At 54.2% G+C, this 22,068-nt stretch overlaps 1 protein-coding gene across 1 annotated transcript in view; it reads right to left on the reverse strand.

Annotated features, from left to right (window-relative positions):
• Window positions 1-22,068, reverse strand: part of SNX29 (sorting nexin 29) — a 447,929-nt gene that overhangs the window by 39,485 nt on the left and 386,376 nt on the right. Inside the window, exon 20 of the mRNA XM_081089509.1 lies at window positions 9,925-10,064. Coding sequence (XP_080945635.1) covers window positions 9,925-10,064 — 140 coding nt within the window. The remainder of the gene's footprint in view (window positions 1-9,924; window positions 10,065-22,068) is intronic.

Genomic DNA, 22,068 nt, shown 5'->3' on the forward strand with positions numbered 1-22,068 from the left:
GGGCTCTGTGAGCTCCACTCCCCACCCCTCCCTGCTGTCACACCGTCCGGCTTTATCCCTTAAATGACCGCCTCTTTCCTACAGGTGCCTGGGTCTGCCCTGGTCCCAGTCGATAGGGGTGCACCGGGGTGTTGCTGGGAAGATGCTAAGCGTCAAGATGCTGAAGGATCATGAAGCAGGTCAGGAGGGGCCCTCCCACGGGGGCAAGTCTGTCCAATGAAGGTGTCAGTCCTGGTGGAAGCTGCTTCCTCTCCCGAACAGTAGCCCCGATTAATAAAGGTGGGGAGAAGAAGTAGAAGCTAAGAAAGCCTCGTGGAAAAGCCTGCCATGGGGAAAAGGTTTCCCCTCTAGCTTCTACAGGCGTGTCCAGGGACCTCTGACCTGGGGGAGGCATCAGTGCCTGGCCCTCTGTCGTGTGTAAATGAAGCACCAACACATCAGAAAGGGCCTCTGACCTAAGATATCCCAGGACCCGAGTGACTACGGTTCCCGTCACTGACGTCCAGGCAAACTGTGCACAGCGCTTCTGACAGAACTAACTGCCCCCACCTCCCCATCACCTCTGACACCTGCAGGCCCCAGAGCCCAGTCCCCGGGAGGCAGGCCTGTCAGAGGCGGGGCACTTCTGAGCAGGGGGGAGCGAACCCCTTCCCACTGGGAGGCATGCCGGGCGGGCTAGGGCTGCCAGGCTGCTTCCCCGCCGCAGCCCTGGAACGACTTGTGCACAGGGCTCTCCACGCGAAGAGGGTGACAGTTGTGCTCTGCCACCTGCTCCGTGGTTCCAGCCAACTTGGCAGCGAAGAAGGAGGACAGCTTGCTATTCTTGACGCTCTGAGACTAGCTGCTAATTCGGCGGGAGGCTTCTCTGGGAAACACCTCCAGTCGCAACTGACCCAGTTCTTCCATCTCCCCCCCCACCCTGCCCCCCACGCTGGGCTGGTGCCACACCGCCACCCGGTCCCTAGCTCCCTTATTCCCTGGGCACCGCCCCACCTCTGTGACTCCATTCCCAAGTTTGTGTCAGGAAATCGCACCCCAAGGAGTGGGTGCAACCCCAAATTCCTGAAAGAGGTGACTCTGGGATTTGAGAGCATGAAGTCAGAATTCCTGGGATTCCCAAGAATTCCCCAAATCATAACTTAGCCTGAAGATATTCCCAACATTCTTCATCCTATTCATTTATTATGGTGGAAAACTAAAATGATTTGCTTAACAAACAGGAAATATTTAGCTTGGTGGTATTTACCAAGAATCGTAGCCTGGAGCAAATATTCAAACACTGGAAAACACAGTGAACGCTGGTGGGTACTTTCGAATGACAATGCACAGAACCTCTTGTCCAAATCGAAGTCGCTAGTCTAGTCCAGAACCTGCTATGTCTCGGACCGCCCTCACATCAAGCAGGCCGTGCACATGAATGTATTAGCGTTTGTTTTATTTGCAGGAAGGCTCGTCGTCTGCAGCAGACAGAGCCAGGACACACACCAGTAACAGGGCAGCAGCTGGAAAAGCCAGACTGACTAATGGGATCGTGACCACTTCCCGCCTATGAGCTCCTGTCCTGGTTCCTGGAAATGCTGACCTTCACCTCCAACTCTGTGCCCGCTCTTCCTGCTCCCGCGTCTCTCTCCTCCGTGTGGGTTCCTTCAAACCACGAATGTTGATTATTGCACTTATTTTTCACAGGAGAATTACAATACTGTTTCCTGATTTCTTGACTGATTTTCCTGAGATTTGGAAACGTAATGTTTCCAACCTGAGGACCTGATGCGAGCTCAGAGTATGCAATCCTAGAGCCCATCACACCTCTCTTGCTGGGCTCCCAACCTGCCCTCAGGGCCTCACCAGTTCCTGAACCCAGCCCCTCCTTTTCGCCTCCCCTGCTCCCAAACAAGCTTCCCTCAGCCTCTTCGCCATCATTTGCCTACACGTCCCGCCTCAGGCACTTGGCAGCAGCCCCTTCTCTCTGGGCTACTGTGAAAGCCCCCTGCCCTGATGCCCATCCCTCCATCCCCAGCTGCCACTGCGAGCCCCCCGAGGCACAGACCTGCTCTCAGAGGCTTCCCTTCTCAGAGACCAGGAAGGAAGCGCCCTCGGACCTGCCACCCTCAGGGCCCGGCCTTGCTTTCCAGAACAGCCTGACCACAGGGCGAGCGCCTGTTCCCCGGCCAGGGCAGATGACATGAGCTCCTTGAACTTGGCAGCTGTTCTGCACATCTGGAAAGAACAGCTCCCCCTTCTGTGTTTCTGAAAATTCTGCATATTATATTGGTATGGGATGGTGGGGTTTGTGATGCCTGAAAGATTTAAAACTGCACATGCTACTGGAGCCAGAATCTCTCCTAAGAACCAGTCGTACAGACCTCCCTGCCGAAACATGTACCTAGGGAAATGTTCCTGGCAGCACTGTCAGAGGGGAAATACCTGGAAACATATTAAATGTTCAAACAGAGCAATGGTGCAATGAGTTACAAAACAGCCACTGCAGTGGATACTATTAGTTTTCAGAAAGAACGAGCCAGCTTTATAAATTCAAAAGGCAAACTACAGAACACTGTGCAGAGGTGGCTCTGGCTTACATAAGTATCGACAATTTCTGCAGTTACATAAGGAACTGACGGGATCACGGGTGGGGGTGGGGGCACGAGGCCCTGCAGAGGGCGTGTGACGTTGATTTCATCTTACATCTTTCTGTAGTGCTTCAGGTTTTTAATACCATAAGTTTATCACTTCCTCCAAAACGTCTGCTCCCAGACTCTCCTCCCCCGGGCTCCCTTTCTGCCGGGAAAGATAGTGACACACACAGAGCGTACTATGCGGAGGGGCTGCTCTAAAAGCCTGACATACTGCGCTCACGTAACCCTCACGCCACCCCATCCGGGGGATGCTACTGATGTGTCCACTGGACAGATGAGGACACTGAGGCCTCGGAAAGCCCGAGTGACCTTCTCGGGGCCACCCAGCTAGTCCACGGCAGGGCTGGGTACAGACTGGGCAGTCTGACACAGAACCAGGCGCTCTGCAAATTCCTGTGAAATACAGGAAAGATGTGCTGCCTTGTGGTATCATGACCATGCAAATGTTGGCCCGAGTGCTGGGCCCACGCTGAGTCATCCGGGCCCTGTAAAGAGTAGGTGCTCAATACGTGCTTGTTGACTTGAATACAGTTTATATCGAGCAGCTTGGGGCATCTGTATCTCTGCCTGGTCTAGCAGGAGGCTGCATGTCATAAAAGGCCTCTTCTCTCACACCTGGCAGCCAGTCCTCGTCACAATTGCTCGTATCACGCTGCCTTCTCGTTACCTTGGCCAAGTCACCAACATCTCCTACCAGGACCCTAAAAAAAGCCCCGCAACCTGCCCCTTCAATTCCATTCTCTATCCCACATCCAAAGTAAGATTTTATAAACATAAACCAGGTCATGTCACACCCTGCCCCAAACCTTTTGGTGGCTTCCCAACTGACCTAGAATAAATCGCAGTCACTGCCGTGGCCTCCGAGGCCCTACCTCTATGGTCTGGCCCTGGCAGCCTCCTCCCCAGTCTCACTGCCCTGCTCGCTCTCTGTTCTGGCCACACTGGCATCATCGACACATTCAGCTTGCTCCTGCCTCAGGGCCTTTGCACTTACCATTCCCTGTCTGAACGCCCTTCCCCAAGAAATCCACAGGCTCTTCCCTCAGAGAGACCTTTCCTGACCGTTTTATGGGAAACACCCTGTGTGATCCTCTAGTCCAGTGGTCGGCAAACTGCGGGGGGGGGGGGGGGGGGGGCGAGCCACATGTGGCTCTTTGGCCCCTTGAGTGTGGCTCTTCCACAAAATACCATGTGCGGGCGCACACGTATAGTGCGATTGAAACTTCGTGGCCAATGCGCAGAAGTCAGTATTTTGTGGAAGAGCCACACTCAAGGGGCCAAAGAGCCGCATGTGGCTCGCAAGCCGCAGTTTGCCGACCACTGCTCTAGTCTCTAAGATTCCATGACTTCTCTTTAAATTCATTTTCATTGATCAGTATATTATATGCTCATGTGTCCACTTTCCACCCCCTAGTGTGTAAAGGCAGAGGATTTTTTGCTGTTTTCCATTTTGTTCTCTGCTATGTCCCCAGCACTTGTTGAGCGCTTAGTAGATGCTCAGTAAGCAGTGGTTGGATGAGAGAGATGTTTGCTGAGTACAGGCCCCTCTGGGGGAACTTTCCACATATCACTCAGCAGAGTTGCTCTGGAGATGTTCCAGGTTCCCCCACTCTTTCTGGAAATTGTAAAAGCCACGCCCACCCCCCACTTCCCTCCCTCCTCTCTGTGGAAGTGGCCTCTCCTGTCACCACCCCATGGAAAGAAATGGCGGAAACAAGACACAATCCCTGTGATAGACATGCTGCCTAGGAGACAGGAGGCTTCCTGAGTACTAGAGAGGAACCGCTGTCACCCTCATCACTTTCAGGAGTCATTCATCTCCCTCTCCTTGGGCGGGAGCCCTGTGGGTCTGGGGGCCAGCACCCTGGGGAATGAACTTTCGATGCATCTCTTAACAGCCCATTTACATGTCATGCCTCAGGTGACAGGGCCCTAGTGCCCCAGGGGGAGGGGCCTCCCGTAAGGACCTTCCAAGGAAGGAGGAGCTGGTGTTTCCTGCAGAGAGAGCTGTCCACTCAGAGGGAGGCTGCCATCCTGGCCAGGCCCCACCTCTCGCCTCCCTGGGAGCCAGAGCCCAGCTGCAGGCCCTGGGTCCCTTCATCCAGAGCTGGATAAACGGTAGGGGGCGGAGGGAGAGGGGGCAGGCTTGCAGAAGAACCCATGCATAACAGTGACGGGGATGCTGGCCCTTCTCCCTCCACACACTAGCAAAGTCAGGCTCAGAGGCGAGTCCTGGCCCAAGCCAGGACTCAGCGGCGGAGCTGGGACGATGGCTGACTCCGAGCCCACACTTTCCATCTGGCTGCCACGGGTCTCAAACGCACCTGCCTGCGAGGGCAGGCGGCTGGTGTGAATCAGGGACATCCGCCACGGGGCGGGGGGTGGGGCGGAGAGGGGCCAGACTGGGGGTAGTACCTCATCGAAAGTCACTCGCATTTATATATATATGCCCTTTAATTCCATACAATACCAAGTAATCATTACCACTTCAAGGTATATGAGACATACACTGTTTCTCTCCCTCTTTTGGTAAAAATAACTTTTATCTTTTCTTAATTAAAAAGTAATGCATAATATGAGAAAATTTAAAAAATAAAAACAAGCAAGAAGACAACCCATAATTTACCTACCAGAAAAAAAACCCCAGGTGTTTTATAATTGGCATAAAACATTGTATTAGTTTCAGGTGTATAACGTAACTTGATATCTGTGTATATCACAAAATGATCACAATAAACTTGTTAACATCCATCCCCATACAGAATAACACAATTATTTTCTATTTAATTTTATTTGTGTTTACGTATTTTTTGTATTTTACTTTAAAACGCTGTTCACACTTCGGCAGCCTGCCAGTCGTGAGACCCATGAAGGCATCTGCCATCCTTCCTGGCACTGGGGGGTGCTGAAGACACACCTGGAAGGCTGGGCTGGTCCACAAAGCAACGTGAGGTCAGGGTTCCTCAGAAGGAACTTGTAAAGCGAAAGGAACGGACTTAGGTCCGGTGACCTCTGGTGGTGCACAGGCTGGGCCATCTCGCCCCGAGCTAAATCCCTGCTCCCTGGGAGAACACAGCAGCTCCTATTTCAGCAGAACACACATTTCTCCACGGCGAGAGTGGCTGTGGCAGCAGGGGGGTGGGGCGTGGGGAAGACACACGTTCTCTGCCAGGCCAGCTGGGGATCTGTGCAGTGACCTACATTATTCTCCCTCCACCCCCGTAACACTCTCTCCCCTCAAGGAATGGCAGAACATGTGCTTTTCCCAGGCAGAAGTCCCTCTGCGGAGAAAGCCCGTTTTATTAACACGCTAAATGACAGCACGGCAAATCATTCCAGCCCTCACTGATCTCCGGGCCAGTCCGCAGAACGAGTTCTTGGAATCCAAGCCTCCCTTCACTGCGGTGCTTTCAAAAGCACACCTGACATCTCCCTCAGTGTCTGCTCCCATCTGCCACGTGGACACCTTTCTCTGGAATGCCAGGGCAACGCAAAGAAGCTGGGGCTCCCCAAAGAAGAAGGTGTTGGGGGCCTGCCATTCATCCACTCCCCATTGTGATGGGCGGATGCTGGTCCCCACCTGGGCCAGACTGATGCACAGAGTTCAAAATGGAAAAGAAAGAGCGGCTTCCTCCTGTCCTACTTCCCAATGCAGACTGCGGCTGGTGTGAGCAAGAAGGCAGCGGGAGGCAGGGAGACTTGGAGAAAAAAATTCAACCTGCTGATTCTTCAACAATCAGATCTGTGCAGATGGCACAATACGGGGAAGTCCTGGCGCCCCTTGCAGAGCAGAGGAAATACTGACACAGTGAACAGAAAAAAAATGAGCCGGAAGGTGTGTGCGAAAGCAGGTCCATCTAAGATTGGACTCCAGGCAGCACAGCCTGAAAGTTTTAAGGAATATTTATGAAAAAATAAAACCAAAACACAAAACAACCCACACACCACCACAGGAAAACCACGAGCAAATCTACCACAGGCTTTTATCCCCTGCCCATCTCCCCTCTCTCGCCCCAAACTGGACAGGGACCAGCTTTTCTGCAGATAGCAGTGGACTAGCTCACAGAGCATGCAAGGGAGCACAAGGGTGAGCCAAGTGCATCATGGGGAACATGCACGGCCGGGGCCTCACATCAAACCCTGTAGGAGAGGCCGCCTGCGCAGTGGGTGAGAGGAGGGCTGCAGGCAATGTGCCTGAGTGATGCCGCTTGAATACAAGAACAGCAAGGAAGGCTCCACTCCAAGACCAAGAGACAATGGTGGGGTGGGCTCCGAGGGGACACGGCAGCACTGTCACCGGGGCTGTGGCCTGTGGGGCTGAGTGGGAATGGCCGTGCGTATCTGCCATCCCGGCTGCCAGAACAACGCACCACACAGTAATTGTGGCGTAAGCACCTGGCATTACTCCTCCCAGCTCTGGAGGCTGCCGTCCAAGGTCCGGGTGCTGCGGAGCCGGTTCCAGAAGGGGCAGCCTTCCCTACTTGCAGGCAGCTGCCTGCGCACTGTGCCCTCACGTGGCAGAGAGGCACTCCGTCTCCTCCTCCGCCTCTCACAGGGCACTATGTCAGCAGGCCCAGCCATTGTAAAAGACCCCAAATGCCACCCCAGGGAGGGCAGGACTGCAACATATGAATGGGGGGCGGAGTTTTCACGAACACACACTCCATAACAAAGAGTGACCAATTCTCATTTTCAAAAGGAGCTTGATATCTGATTTTTTAAAAAATCTGACACCTCATTGTTTGCTGTTGGCAATATTTCAATTAAGAAAAACAGGTAACAAAACCCCACTGGACTGGTCAAATAAAGCAGGTCCTAGGGTCAGGCTCAATCCACAGGTTGTGGGCTTGTCACCCAAACCCCAAAACATGGGCCCTGGCACCGAACAGCCCAGGCTGCCATGTGCTGGTGAGTGACCCTGGGGCCAGCCAGGGAACCCCTCAGCGCCTCACTCTCATCAGTCTCAGCTGGAACCTTAGGAAGCTGTCCTCTGATTGACAATGTTGTAAGGTCCCACCTAACAAAATGGAGGCACGGTGCCCCCCCCGGGCGGCCCTCAGGGAGACCAGGCAGGTCAATGTTCAGCCAGTGCCCACAGCACATGCCCACCAGACGCAGGTGCGGAGGGAGCGGCACACGCCCCGTAAACACGACCGTGCATGTTCAGTAGCTACAGCGGATCTTTAGGGTCCCGAGTCACCCTTTGAAAGAGCCGAGGAAATCTGTCAAGATTTATCTTTTAAAAAATGCTTTTCCGGGTTTATCTCCTCAGCCACGAGAGTGTTTAAAAACCGGAGCTCTCTTAGGCTGAGGTCGGAGCTGGAACAGTCTCGCTGGTGCTCGTGGGAGCACGTACCGGAATTGGTCACACGGCAGTTCACCCGCTCCTCTCCCGTCCCCCACGTGCAACAGTCCGCACATCCCACCTGTAACCCCCTCCTCAGAAAGACGAAGGTGGAGAGGGCTGCTTGACCTGGATCTGCGAGGAAAGCCACCAGTGAAAGCTGTTTAATTACCTGGGTGCCAGCCCAGACCAACGTTCAGCCAGAAATCTCATGTCAATATTGTGTCGTTTGCCACCATCCCCGACTGAACCCTTTGTATTTTTAAAGGCCGTGAAATGGAACCTGTATTCCCTGTGCTAATCAGGCACACAAAGTTCCTCTCCCGCCTCTGATTAATGGCACCAGCGGGCTGAGGCTGCGCCACTCACCGGGACGCTCTCATTAGCACACGATTTTCACAACTCCAGCGGCCAATGTTTGCTAACACCTGGCGCAACCAGAGACACCAGCAGTGCCAGCAGGAAGGCCACCTGCTCGCCTGTGCGGGCAGTGTTTTCTCCTTTCTTAGTATCAGAGCCTAAGGACCAACGCTCTAACTCGATGTTCACCAGGGAACTTAGCCAAGCGCACAGGACTCGGGGGAGGTTAATTTCTGCTCACACCATGGGCCGGGCTGCCTTTCTGCGGGTGGGACTCCTAGGTGAACGCGCACCGCACTTTCCAAGCAGCGAGCTCCGGCCTGGCATCCCAGGCACCCGTCTATCTACTCGGAAGGCAGGGCATCTTCACACAGGCAGTGTGGCACCAGCACATGCCCGCACAGAAGCCTCAGACCATCAGGAAAACATCAGCAACCAGCGTGGCTACAAGTTCAAATGCCCCACGCAGGGAAGAGGGGCAGTGCTGGGAATTCACCTTGGAAATATTGGGAAGTGCGCCCCCAAAGCAGTGCCCCCACCTTCAGAAGCAGAAACAGGGCCCCTGTTATGTGACGGCTGCACTGTTAGAATGGATCACCCCCAGCCTCAGCACACCCTGGAGAGAGCGTCGAAGAAAGGAAGCTCGTTTATCCCAGCAGATCACGGACTCCGGCCAGTGCTTCTCAGTGACAAGTCCCAATCCCGTTCTGGGGAGCCACAGCCTTGCTATTGCTTCCATCTTGGGCTTCCATTATGATGGCAACTTGTTAGAAGTAACGAAACTATAGTCACCACCTGAAGACTCTGTGAAAACCACGGGCTGCTTCATCATCCCAGGGCTCCACATCCAAGGAGGTGAATGTCTCAGGCTGGGGGAGACTTGCCAGGACAGCGTGGACTCGCCAGCGACCAGGTGATGCACTGTGACGGCCACCTGCTTCAAGGTGCCGCACAAGCAGGTGTTTCCAGGCACCGCGACCCGAGAACCACGGGAGGAAGAGGTCAGCAGGCAGACACCGGCGTGGCACATGCAAACACAAGGCCTGCCACACGCCTCTGTGAGCAAAGCCTGGTCTCAGAAAATGGCAGCAGCACTGCATGGATAGCTATGAGTCGTAACCTCCTGTAAGTGCTTAACACGTAACTTCTTACTCTTATGAGGAGGTGTATGAATAAGGAATTTATGCTATTTTTAAGTCTTGTCCATACATAAGCAATATTAACATGGAAATCATGTCAGTCGGTACCAGTGGGAGCCTGAAACTTTCCTTGGGTTCACTACCTGAGCTGAGAGACTGTCGCTCTGACCACCTGTGGGCTGCAGGGAACATGAGACCCCCTGTGATCGTAGTATATGAACGTATAAAACCACACAGCCCTGCCTTCACTTGCAGACCTCAAATCTACATTTCTCCTTTGCAAACTTTCCTGAGCCCTTCAGGAACGCCAAAGCGCATGGCCCGAGTCTCCCTGTCGGCGCCTCCCCCGGCTCCTGGCGCACCTGGGCCCAGGGTGTCTAGGACACAGGCCATGGAAAAGAAGGAAGGATGTGTAGGCGGAGTGCGTCCCGCAGATGGTACTCACACGAAGAAGGGCATCAGCTGAACCAGGGTCTCCTTCTTGGGGCTGGCGGCAAACTCGGGGACGGCCTGGATGACTTTGTTCATGACGCTGCGCAGGTAGCTCTGCAGCTGCTTCCTCCGCTCCTCCACGAACTTGGCATCCTGAGGAGACAGACAGGGGCGCTCCGTCAAAGCCTCCTCGCCGACACCACTCCCCACAGCACACCCCAGGCCCTCGCCACCAGACAGCTCACGTTTATCGAACGATCACACACACAAAGAGTGTCTCAGGCTTTCCACGTGTGACCACATTTAATGACAGGCTCGATGCTCATGAAATTAGGTGGGAGCGCAGGTCCAGCGAACTCCCTCAGTGTGTTCCCAGAACCGAATGAAGTCTCAGCGACTCTGACTGTTACTGAGTAGCCGCCATGTGCCAGATGTGGTGCCAGGGACTCAGGGTGCACCAGCAAACACACAGTGTGGCCCTGGTGGAGTCCCAGGCCAGCCGCGGGGGGGGGACAGATAAAACCAGTGACCACACAGGTCAGTGTGGAACTGTTAATCACACCAAGTGCCACCCTGGTGAGAGGGTGCTTAATTTTGCCTTCACAGGAATTTTCCTAAATAAAAACCTATTACCACTATTTAACAAAGATTTCATTGATAAACAAATTCTACCTTCTCTTGAAAACCTGGGAGATACAGTCCTGCCCAGTAGGGCCCCCACAGGCGCAGGCCTGGGCCCTCGCCTCGCCTCCCTGCTCTGGGCCCCCTGCTGACCCCTCTAACACCCGCCCCCCCCCCCGGCCAGCTTCCCAGGCATGCACCCCTGCAGTCGCTCGGGGTTGGAACTTGGACCTGTGTCATCACCTGCTGTCCCTGTCTTGAGATTCTTAATAATTTTAGAACATGGGGTCCCCGTTTTCCTGTTGCCCTGGGCCCCACAGATCCTGTAGCCTGTCCCATAGCGAGGGGCAGGGAAGACCTTCTCTAGTGAGGCTCCCACTGCACCGGAGGCCAAGGGGGGCAACAGAGCAGAGAGGGAGGCTGAAGAGCAGGGTCGTTCATCCCACAAGAATAGGAGGAGCGCACTCTGATTAATCTCCATGTCAAACTGCGGCCGAGAGAGGACTGGGCGGCGCATCCACAGGGTCCACAGATGGACCGGGCCTCACCCGCTACACCCTGGGTCACCAGAGAGCCGGACCCGCAGGGCCCAGTGACAGCTGCTGGGTGGGGCCCCGCCCAGGATAGCCTGGTCTCTGAGAGCCCCCTAAGGCCCTGCCAAGGACCCCAGCATGGCAGGGAGATTCTTTAAGAAGTGCCAGATTTAGCAAATAAAGACACAGGATGCCCAGTGACATTTGAATTATGATAAGCAGTGAGTCATTTTTCAGTTTTCATAATTCAATATTCAATAAATCATAATTCAATAATTTTTCATTGTTCCACTGTGCACCACACAATAGAACCTTTCCATGCAATATTTGGGACACACTGGAACTAGGGAATTATTCATTGTTTATCTGAAATGAAATGTCACTGGCTGCCCTGCATTCACCTGGCCACCCCCTGAGCACAGGCGGGAGGAAGAAACGCAAGGCAGGAGCCAGGCCATTCAAGGTCACAGCAAGGCCTCCAGCCCAGAGTCACTCCTTGGTGACGCCTCCGTGGGACCTTCCCTCTGCCCCCCACCCCACACTCCCCCCACTGAGTGGCAGCCATGGGACACTGTGAGGGCTGCTCCCCTCACGCAGGCTCAGCCCCAGGAGGGAGGGAAGGAGGACGGGGCTGGCGGGGGGCGTGGATGCCCAGAATGGGCAGAGTGGAGGCACGGCCAGGAGAGCCACAGGCCCTCGCTTGGCCCACAGTGGGGCCCAGGTCCTGTTCCGGGGCCTGAATGCCAGGCCCAGGCTGACCGCTGCCTGGAATGAGCTCACGGTTCATCATGTGCCTCCTCTACTCGATGGACAGTCCCAGGAAGGAGGGACTTTAGCTGTCTTGTTCACCCTACACTGCAGAGCCGAGCACAGTGGTCAGCACTCACGAGCCCCCACAAATATTTGTTGCAAGAACTAATAAATGTGGGGGTAGATTTAGGGCAGCGGTTCTCAACCTGTGGGTCGCGATCCCTTTGGCGGTCGAACGACCCTTTCACAGGGGTCGCCTAAGACCATCCTGCATATCAGATATTTACATTACGATTCATAACAGTAGCAACATTACAGTTATGAAGTAGCAACGAAAATAATTTTATGGTTGGGTCACAACATGAGGAACTGTATTTAAAGGGCCAGAAGGTTGAGAACCACTGATTTAGGGGAAGCGAGGCAGCCATCAGGAGAATGGCCTGGAGGCTGTTGCCAAGTCCAGACAAGAGATGGCAAAGACACCCACCAGGGAGTGGGAGGGAGAGAAGGCTGGCCTGTGGACCAGCTCCCTGATCCCAAATCCTCTGGGCAGGGAGCAAAGGGCAGAAGGCCAGTAATAAGTGAGCAAAGACAGGGAGCTGGTCCCTCTGAGACCCCATTTGTCACACGGGGCTCCGGAGGAGAGCAGCATCCGGCGGGGGCCTGTCCCACTGGGTGGCGTGCAGCGCTGAGGGAGCCGTGGGTGTCTGTGAGGTGTTTGCTTGGGCTCCTGGGGCTGCAGCTGAAACGGCACAAGAAGCGATGGGACTGAGAGAAGCCGGCTCGGGGAGCCTGCCAGCTCTCTGTGACCGCTTACGGGTCCTCGCTGCCATGGCCTGCCGCCGTTCTGTGCGGCATCCCCACCACAGTATTTCTGTCCATTCGGTTTACAGGTAGTAACAGAGAGCATGGGAGTGAGTCTTCACTTTCAAAAAAACATTCAGGACTATTTTAATGGAAGTATTTTTTCCCCTCCAAAAAGATTGATTTTATTTTGAGCTTCAAGAAGATGAAGAAGCCATCATATTAAGAGTAACTATTTTTGAAACAGCAGGATGTTGTGAAGAAGATGACAAGCTATGGTTTCCAGGACAAGTGTTCAGGCCCCGACCCCTGCACTATCACAACTTTTGTGTCCTGCCCAGGGCATCTTTTCAACCACGTGCCCCTCTCCAAGGGGCCTCCCCAGGAGCCACTCTTCATCCGAGCTGCAGGTGGGCACAGGGACCGCGTCCCCAGACTTCCTACTTCCATCTCAGAAAAACATGGTTTTCCTAAGATAAGTAGAAGGCCCCTCCTTCAGGAGCAGCAAGCAGCTCGGCCCTGAGTACAGACGGCAGCTTCAGAGTCAGCGGATTGAAAGCATGTCACTGGCTAAAGCATCTGGAACACTGATGAGGCCTCAGGAGCCGGCACGAAGGCCCTCTGGCTCTGAGAGTCCCTCCCATGCCCAGTTCTGATGAGAAGGGGCACAAAGGAAGACAAGATTTCCCAGCATCTGCAGTGGGATGGGAGCCACAAACCAGATGTGGGCAGGGCGACGTGAGTGGGGGTGAGGCAGCCACGTCCGGGTGCAGCCACAACAAGGAACATGCTGGGAAACCCCCTTCCCTCCCCAGCAACGTGTGGAGGCCACACGTGGAGAAGGCAGAACCACTGGAAAGGAGGGTGGCCAAAGGCACCCGGGCTGCCTGGGGCTGTGGCATGAATGAGAAGTGCCTCCAGGGCTGACAGCTTTACACCACCGCCTGAGGGGCACTCGTGCTAATTATGCTGATGCACAGCCGCTTGCTCAGTGCAGCCCTGTGCACGCAGCGTGCCTGAGGGAATGCACACGGCAGAGGATGGGCAGAGGCCAGCAGAGAGAGGAGACAAAAGCGGGGACAGGGACAGAGTGACCAGTGCTCCACGGAGCGGGTGTGGGTGAACCTCGGAGGGAGGAGACTCCGCCTGGAAGGCGGTGCTGTTGAGGGTGAGGCCTGCAGGCTGAGAGGCAGGAAATACACAGGATAAACTCAACATGGGTTAAAGACCTCAATGTAAGACTGGAAACCACAAAAATCCCAGAAGGAAACACGGGCAGTAAAATCTCGGACATTTCTTGTAGCAATATTTTTTCTGATATGTCTCCTCGGGCAGGGAGACAAAGAAGAAAACAAACGGGACTGCATCAAGCTAAACAGCTGACACAGCAAAGGAAACATCAACAAAATGAAAAGATAACCCACTGCACAGGAGAACATATTTGCCAATGATACATCTGATAAGAGGTTAATCTCCAAAATTTATAAAGAACTCATAGAACTCAACACAAAAAAACCCCAAACAATCCAATTAAAAAAATGGTCAAAGGATCTGAATAGTCATTTCTCCAAAGAGAACATACAGATGCCCACCAGACATGTGAAAAGATGCTCAACGTCGCTAAGAGAGATGCAAACTAAAACCATAATGAGGTATCACCTCACAGCTGTCAGAATGGCCGTCATCAACAAATCAACCATCAGTGCTGGTGAGGATGGAGAAAAGGGAACACCCATGCACTGCTGGTGGGAATGCAGACGGTGTAGCCACTGTGGAAAACAGTATGGAGTTTCCTCAATTAATTAAAAATGGAACTGCTTTAGGACCCAGAAATTCCACTTCTGACAATATATCCAAAGGAACCCGAAACATTATTTCAAAAGAATATATACACCCTTATGTTCATTGCAGCATTATTTACAATAGCCAAGATTTGTCAGGAGCCCAAGTGCCCATCAGTAGATGAGTGGATTAAAAAGCTGTGGTGTCCCGGCCGGTGTGACTCAGTGGTTGAACTGCTGCCCTCTATTTTGTATAGAACAAACTGTGTGGTTGAAGGCCAAGGAACCATGAACCCCACCTTCCTAATGGGGAACAGAAAGTCCCGAGGCACTGAAAACATCCTCACCAGAGCGGCACAGAGGGCAGCAGCAGGAATGAGAGTAAAATAATGATAGTAGTGATAACAGCCAGCACGTCCACCACAGGCCACTTCTGTCTTCAGCGTTGCTCCTGTTACCTGGGTTCACCCTCTAGACGACTTTCTAAGGAGGGTCTGTTACCGTCCCCACCTCCCAGGTGAGGAATGGGAGGTGCAGGGAGCAGCAACACTCACCCAAGTGCGGATCTGACAAATGAGAGGCGTGGCATACAACCCAAGTCCTCCGCTCCATCACGGCATGTGCCACTGCCCCCCGGGGAGGCGGGGGCACTGGAAACCCGCCTCCCTCATCATGTCTGAGACGGGCCTTCCCACCGGGCACACATGCGCTGTATGAGCTGTAGCCTGTGATGGGAAGACAGGGCGCTGACTCAAGGGGACATCGCAGGCCCCGTCCTCGCCACATTTTCCCATGAAAAAGGCACAGGGCTTAGCGACACTAAATTCCAACGTGCTCTTCCTGTGGTTCAGACACCCTCCTCTTCCTGCTCAGCCTGGCCCAGGTGATCCCCACTGCTTACAGGTCTTACTCGAAAATGGGGGCGACAGAGCAGGCCCCCAGGACTGAGCAGCTTAGGGGGACACACCATGTGATGGGGTTGAAGCCTGGACAGCGCACACATGGTACCCATGCGGTGTTAACTGTCAGGGCAGGACCCACCTGCAGTGAGTGCGGACCTCCAAACCTTCACTGCGAACACGGGTCTCCATTTTAGGAAAGGAACAGACTCCACGCGGGGTTTGAGGTACATTTACGCACCACCCCCCCCCCCGCGCCCCCCCCCCCAACCCCGACGAGGACAGCGACGATACCCTTTATTTCGAGCTTGCTGTGGGCCAAGCACTGTGTGAAATGTTGCCTGGCATTACTTTATGAACTACATACTAATATCCCCATTTTGCAGACAAAGAAATCGAGGCTCCAAGAGACTAAGTGCCTTTATACAGGGACCCAGCTGGCGAGGAAGAGCTTGGATTTCTAGCCGTGTCCATTGGATTCAGCTCATAAGCACGATGAGGTCTGACTCTGAGGATCAACAACCACAGGAGACCTACAGCTTTGCTAAACACAGAAGTGAAAAACAGACAGATCCTGCAGGTCACAGAGCGTGAACAAAACACCCTAATTCCGAAAACCTCCGCTTGGCACAGCAGTGTTTATGGCTGGGTGAATCCCGTCTTTATAGCAACAGAACCCCGTCCGTGGGAGGGTGGAATGGGTGTGGAGCTTCCTGGCAGCCTCGTTTATTGAATGGGCAGGATACGGTGGCCTGTCCCCCACGGGGGGAGCAGGTCTAAGGTGCCTCTTCTGCCTCCACGGGGCCAGCACGGGCTGGGCCTCAGCAGGACACAACGAAGGGTTTTGTGGCAGGAGAGCAGCAGGCTCAGGCGCAGCTAAAGCCTACGTTTCTGTTACTGACTGTGCAGCCCAGGGAAGCTGCAGGCTGGACCTCTGGGAGGGGGGACGGGGGGGGGGGGGAGGCTGGCTGGCTTAGGCACTTTGGGGAAGAAGTCAGGTAGGAAACAGGACACTGCCCATGTGCAAAGGTGTCCCCCCAGGATGTGCAGACCCCCGAGCTAGAAGGGGCAGAGGGAGACACGGGCAAAGGAGAGGCCAGCCACTGCTTCAATCCCGGAAACGCTGCCGGGCCACCTGGATGATGTGACTTCTCAGGTTAAAACACGGAAAATAATTGTAAAAGCACCTAAGATCAGGTGGATCAAAGAAAACACAGCGTGCAGGCCACACGGAGCCACCAATTTGAGACGTCTTATCCCACGTTCCTCACCTTAGAACGCTTTCCACAGGTTCACGGAGCCAGGCTTGGGGTTGGGATTCTGTAGGAAAGCAGTGCGGTGCCCCCCAGAGTCACCCAGAGCTGCTCAGTCCAGCGGCTGCTGAGCCGAGTTACTCCGCCTCCCTGCACCTCCAGGTCCCGTCGGAGCGGGGCAGGTGTGAGTGCCCATTTCAGAGGATTGCTGGGCCAAGTCACGCTTGTAAAGCAAAAACTGGGCTGTTCCCAGCACACAAACACTCAATACAAACACACAACGAATTTCCTTTCTAGAAGAAAGCACAATTCAGGTTTCTTCGGCCTTTAAGACAACCATCTTTCAGCAAGCCGGCAATATTTGGTGAAAATAAATATAGTGGACCACATGACCCAGCAATTCCATCCAGAGTGTCCCAGAGGACTTCTACTGGACCGGGAGGCCACGCGCAGGAGACTGACTGTGTGCCGTTCTGGCATGGGGAGGGGCCAGCAGCCACTTGGGAAGGGACCGTGAGGCATGGTGGGCGCACACCTGAAATGTAGCTAACAGCACAGAAGCAAAGTGGAGGCGCACAGCCACGGGAGTGGAGCCGACAGAAAAAACGCTACTGCGCAGGCCACCTAAGTACATTAAAAACACAGCAGCACAACGCGTTCTAGGAGGGAGTGGGCCACTGGCACAGCTGCTGTGGCGGGAGAACAGGAGACTGAGGATGAGAGAGAAACAGGGCGAGGCCTCAGCGACCAAGGGGGCCGCGTCTCAGGAGCTGAGGTCCACAGAGGGAAATGAAAGGGAGAGAGGCGGTGCTTCCCGTCGGCACCTGCTTCCTCCATCAGACACAAAGACCCCGAGGGATCTGGTGCACACGTGTTCTGCTCTGGCAAAGCTCCAAGTGCAAGTCCAGGGCTGAGACCGAGCTGTGCCACCGCGGGGAAGTGCAGGGTGCTCCCTCTCCTCAGGTCCCAGTCTCCCCAGGCGCCCTGGACCCCACTCCCTTCCCCTCTACATCCTGGCTGTGCTGGCCCTGGACCTGCACATTGACTGCTGGGCTGACAGATAGCTCACACATGCCAGTCCTCGTTAGAGATGGGCGAGCTCCCTCGTTTCACAGTCTATTGACAACGTGATGGTCATTCGGGGTCTGGTGTAGAGATTCTCGAAGGCTTTCATGGCAGTGGCGGCAGCATTATGTGCCACCATCTCAAACTGTCCTGATTGTTGCCGTGCAATCAGTATGCATTCTGCACGCTGACGCCACAGGCTGAAATGGCAGGATGGGCGAAGGGCGGCAGAATCGCGGCAGAATGTTAGCAACAGCCAATGCGTGTTGGATGCCAGGAACTGAGTGCAGGCTCTTACGAGTATTACATCTAACCCTAGTAATATTCCAAAGATGAAGCTTGAAGAGGTAAGTACGGTGGCCCAAATCACTCAGCGGAGGAGGGGCCGTGCCAGGAGAGGGCTGTCGCAGAGCCCACCTCCCTCCCTCTGCAGAGCCAGTGTGCCCAGGGAGGCCCTGGCAAGGCGGGCAAGGCTGGGAGGAGCAAGCCGGTTTCAAAGCCAAGACAGAGGAGGTGGGAGGCCTTTGCATCCCTCTCTAGGGCAAGTGGGCAGATGCACACACTCCAAAGCCACACCCACATGGCAATACCCAACCCCCTGTTCTCCCAGGGCCAGGGTGAAGGCGCAGGATGGACGAGACCCAGAACATTCCAGCACACCCTGGAAAAGGGGGTGAGGGGTGCAGCCACAGTGCCAGCTCCTCCCGCTGTCCTGGGAAGCGGCAAACCTGCACTGTTAGGTTAAATCTCTCAGCTCTCAAATCAGTTGGCAGCTCATTTAAATGCTTAAACATCATGGTGCAGACCAAAGAAAATACATCTACAGGCCACCCAGAAGCAACAGAAACAGGCAGTTCATTAAAAAACTGGCCTCTGCAAGTGGCTCCCTCCACTGTGGAGTTTGAGCTGTGCTACTGAGAGGGTGTGAGGGCGCCCTGCTTCCGAAGGCCACACACCGGCTAAGATACAACCCAGACACCTGGGAAGGGGTGCTGCCCGCTCGCCCCAGGGCCGGGATGGCACTACGGCGCCATTCCCCGGGACTGCTGCCCGGATTGTAACTGCTGTCGACTGAATGCCCAGCACACCCACCTGCCCCTCAACGTTCAAATGTAGCACTTTACCGAAGCCTCAAAAACACGCTTCTCAGGGGAGGGTGGTAGGTCCCCTTTACAGACAAGTTAACATGTCCACAGTCATTCTAGAATGGGCAGAGCTGGAACGTCCAGGGCCAGGACTCGCTGACCCACACTGCCCCTCAGTTTATAGGGGAACTTGACACAACTTTCCTTCCATTCAAAAACCGTCACTGAGCCGCCCCCACGCTGCGGCTGGTAGGATGAGAGATGTGGAGGACAAGGAGCCCCACCTTTTAGGCCACTTGAGTTTAATGCAAACCTGGCCCATTTTTATCTGCGATACTTCTGACACCAGTGGGTTTCTTTTGCACAACTATCACCAATTCCCCACCCTTTCAGGCACTAGCTTGGTACTTCTGACCAACTGGCTATAACCCAGAGGTTCCCATGACTTTGGGTTCGGTAATTTGCTAGAATGGCTCATGGGACTCAGGAGAAAGAACAGTGCTTCCGACTGTTAGACCAAGTTACCATGTGACCCAGCAAGTCCACTTCTGGGCGGAATGAAATGAAACCAAAGGGAAATGAAAACATATGTCCACACAAAAACGTGCACACAAATGTCCACAGAAAACTATTTTATTAACAGCCAAAAAAATGGACACAACCCAATGGATTAATGGATAGATGAGTGTGGCATGTGCACACAATGGGACAGTATTTGGCAATAGAAAGGAAGGAAGTACTGATGCATGCTACAACACAGCATGGAAACATTATGATTTTGTGAAATCACAAAAGATTATATAGTATATGATCCCACTTATATGAAATTTCCAGAATAGGCAAATCTACAAAAGGTAGAGTAAAGCTGTTTTCAAAAAAGAAGAGAATGGGCACATAACCCAGGCAGGTCTGATCCCAGGATTTTTGCTGAAACTCCTGGGAAAAGGCGCTCTCTCCCCACTGGGGTTGCTTTCCGAAGGCACTGCCAGGGGCTCTCTCTGGAGAAAGCCTATCTGAGATGAAGCCCGCACAGAGGAAGGCGGAGAGGGGAGGAGAGGGGAGGAGAGGGGAGGGAGAGACCAGGTTCTGATGGGTCACAGGAGCCTGGGCCGGCTGTGCCAAAGCTCACTCCATTCCTGCTCTTCAATCACATCCATCACCCTCTGTGCCTGTCCATGTGGGAGGACTTCTCCTGAGTTCCTCACGGAAATTTTGACTCTTCTCTGGCATCCTCCACTCTGACTATTCAGGTCATACCCTCCCTCCACTGGCTCCCCATCCTAGAGCCCCCCATTGCCCCAATACCCCAAAACTCTCCCAATGCACAGGCTTCTCTGACCCTCTCTTCATGGCCGCAGCCTCCCTCAACCTCACCTGCCTCCTTTTAGCCAGACACACCCCACCTCGCCAGCACCTGGAGCAGGGTTCCATACTCAGCTGCTCAAAAATAAATACGAGCTGTATTATTTCCAGTGAATTTTCCCACCCTATTAATTATGTATCTACCACCTGCTTCACACAAAAAAGGAACTCGGCAGGGAGGACTAGGGAAGAGTAAGGCAGCTGAAACGTGTGGTGGTGGGAGTGGCCCCCACCAGGGCATGGAGCTGTGGCCACGTGTCGGGGAGAGGCCCTGGGAGGAGGGGGAGAGACCCTTGGGGTAGGGGGAGGGCCCTGGGGGAAGGGGTGAGACCCTGGGAGGAGGGGGAGGGCCCTGGGAGAAGGGGGATAGACCCTTGGGGGAGGGGGAGGGCCCTGGGAGGAGGGGGCGGGTCCTGGGACGGGGGAGGGCACTGGGGTTCGCCTAGGCTTTGGTGAAGCCTCCCACCCATCCCCTTATCAGAGCTGTGTTTTTAAATTCATGAAACATAGGATTAGAAAGAAAAGCACTTCTATTGAAGCAGTTATCAAACCTGTGATGAAGCAGTGCCAGTGTTCCTTTGCAGAGGGATTAATGACAAGATCTCCTGTCATTTTAAGTAGTGGAGAGGTTTAAGGACACCTGGAACCATCTGCATCAACTGCCAGGTGAAATGAGAATACATACGACTGAGTTCCACTGGGGACAAAGTCACAGACACCACGGCTTCAGCTAGATATTACTTAAATGAAAGTTACTTCTTTTTCATTTTGATCACTTGCATTTACCCTCAGACCCTAAGATACGCACTCCTGGGCCAGACCAGGCCCTGCTCCCGGTGGGCCACTCTGAGTCCCTTTCCCACCTGTAACGGCTGGGAAGCCGCCCTGCCCGCTGGGGGAAGGCGATGGGTGTGAGGAGTAGGATGGTGTCCAAAGGCAATCTAGCCACGACCCAGGAAAGGGCCTTGGAGTCACCACTAGCAGCTCCGAGTGCTCCCTGGGCCAGGCCACGTTCCCAGCCTGGTCACCTTTCCTCACTTAACCCTGCAGCAGCTCAAGCGGGAGAGGCCAGTGTCTCTATCGTGAGGATGCACTGGTGTCAGGGCTCAAGCCCAAGTCCATGGGCCCTCCTCCTCTGCCTCGCACGCCACCTCCGGAGTCCGGGGAGATAACCGCGGGGGGGGGGGGGGGGGGGATGAAGAAAAGCTGAGCCAGACTCGACCTGGAGCTGGAGGCCCTGGAACATGTGTCTGCCCGGCTCCGAGGCAGTCGTAAGCCCGGAGATGAAGCAGTCCACGTTTTCCCAAGAACTAGAACATTTCCATCCCAATGAGCTGGAAGCCCTGAGGCGGGAAGTGGGGAGGGCCCTGACCACTCAGTATCCACGTGCTGCCCGCAGGCTGCGCTGTCCTGCCACCACTGCCTTTGCCTGGAACTACCTGCTGAGTCGTTTCCAGCTGCTCCTCAGCCTCGTGTTTCAGTATAAATGTCCCTGTCTGGACCCTTTATTATTTTTTATTTCATTTGTTTGAAGCTTGAAAAACTATTTATTAAAGTAATTTTTTATTTTTTAAAATTTATCTTTATTGTTGAAAGTATTACAGATGCCCCCTGTATCCCCCACTGACACCCTCCACCCGCTCCCCCAGGCCTTCACCACACTATTGGCTGCCTGGACCCTTTAAAACGGCTCCCCACACCGCCCCTACATGCAAACGTGGCACCACTCGGAAATACCTTTACTTAGGCTTATTTATGTCCGTCCCCGCTAAACTACAAGTTCCTCAAGGGCAGGAACACACCAGTCCTTGTACACTGTCTTGAATGAGTGCATGTCACAGAGGAGGAAGAGAGCGCTGCGGGGCCCCGGCCCATCTGTTGCAGGTTGGGAGGTGAGACCGAGCACAGGCACATCCTGACTTACCGATTTCACACACACTGGCTCTGCCCACCGGCAGGTGTGGCTCAGAACCTGACCAGCTGACCCCCTGAGCAGCAATATCC

The sequence above is a fragment of the Myotis nattereri genome (assembly GCF_964212035.1).
Source record: "Myotis nattereri genome assembly, chromosome: 4".
In the NCBI taxonomy this organism is placed as follows: Eukaryota; Metazoa; Chordata; class Mammalia; order Chiroptera; family Vespertilionidae; genus Myotis; species Myotis nattereri.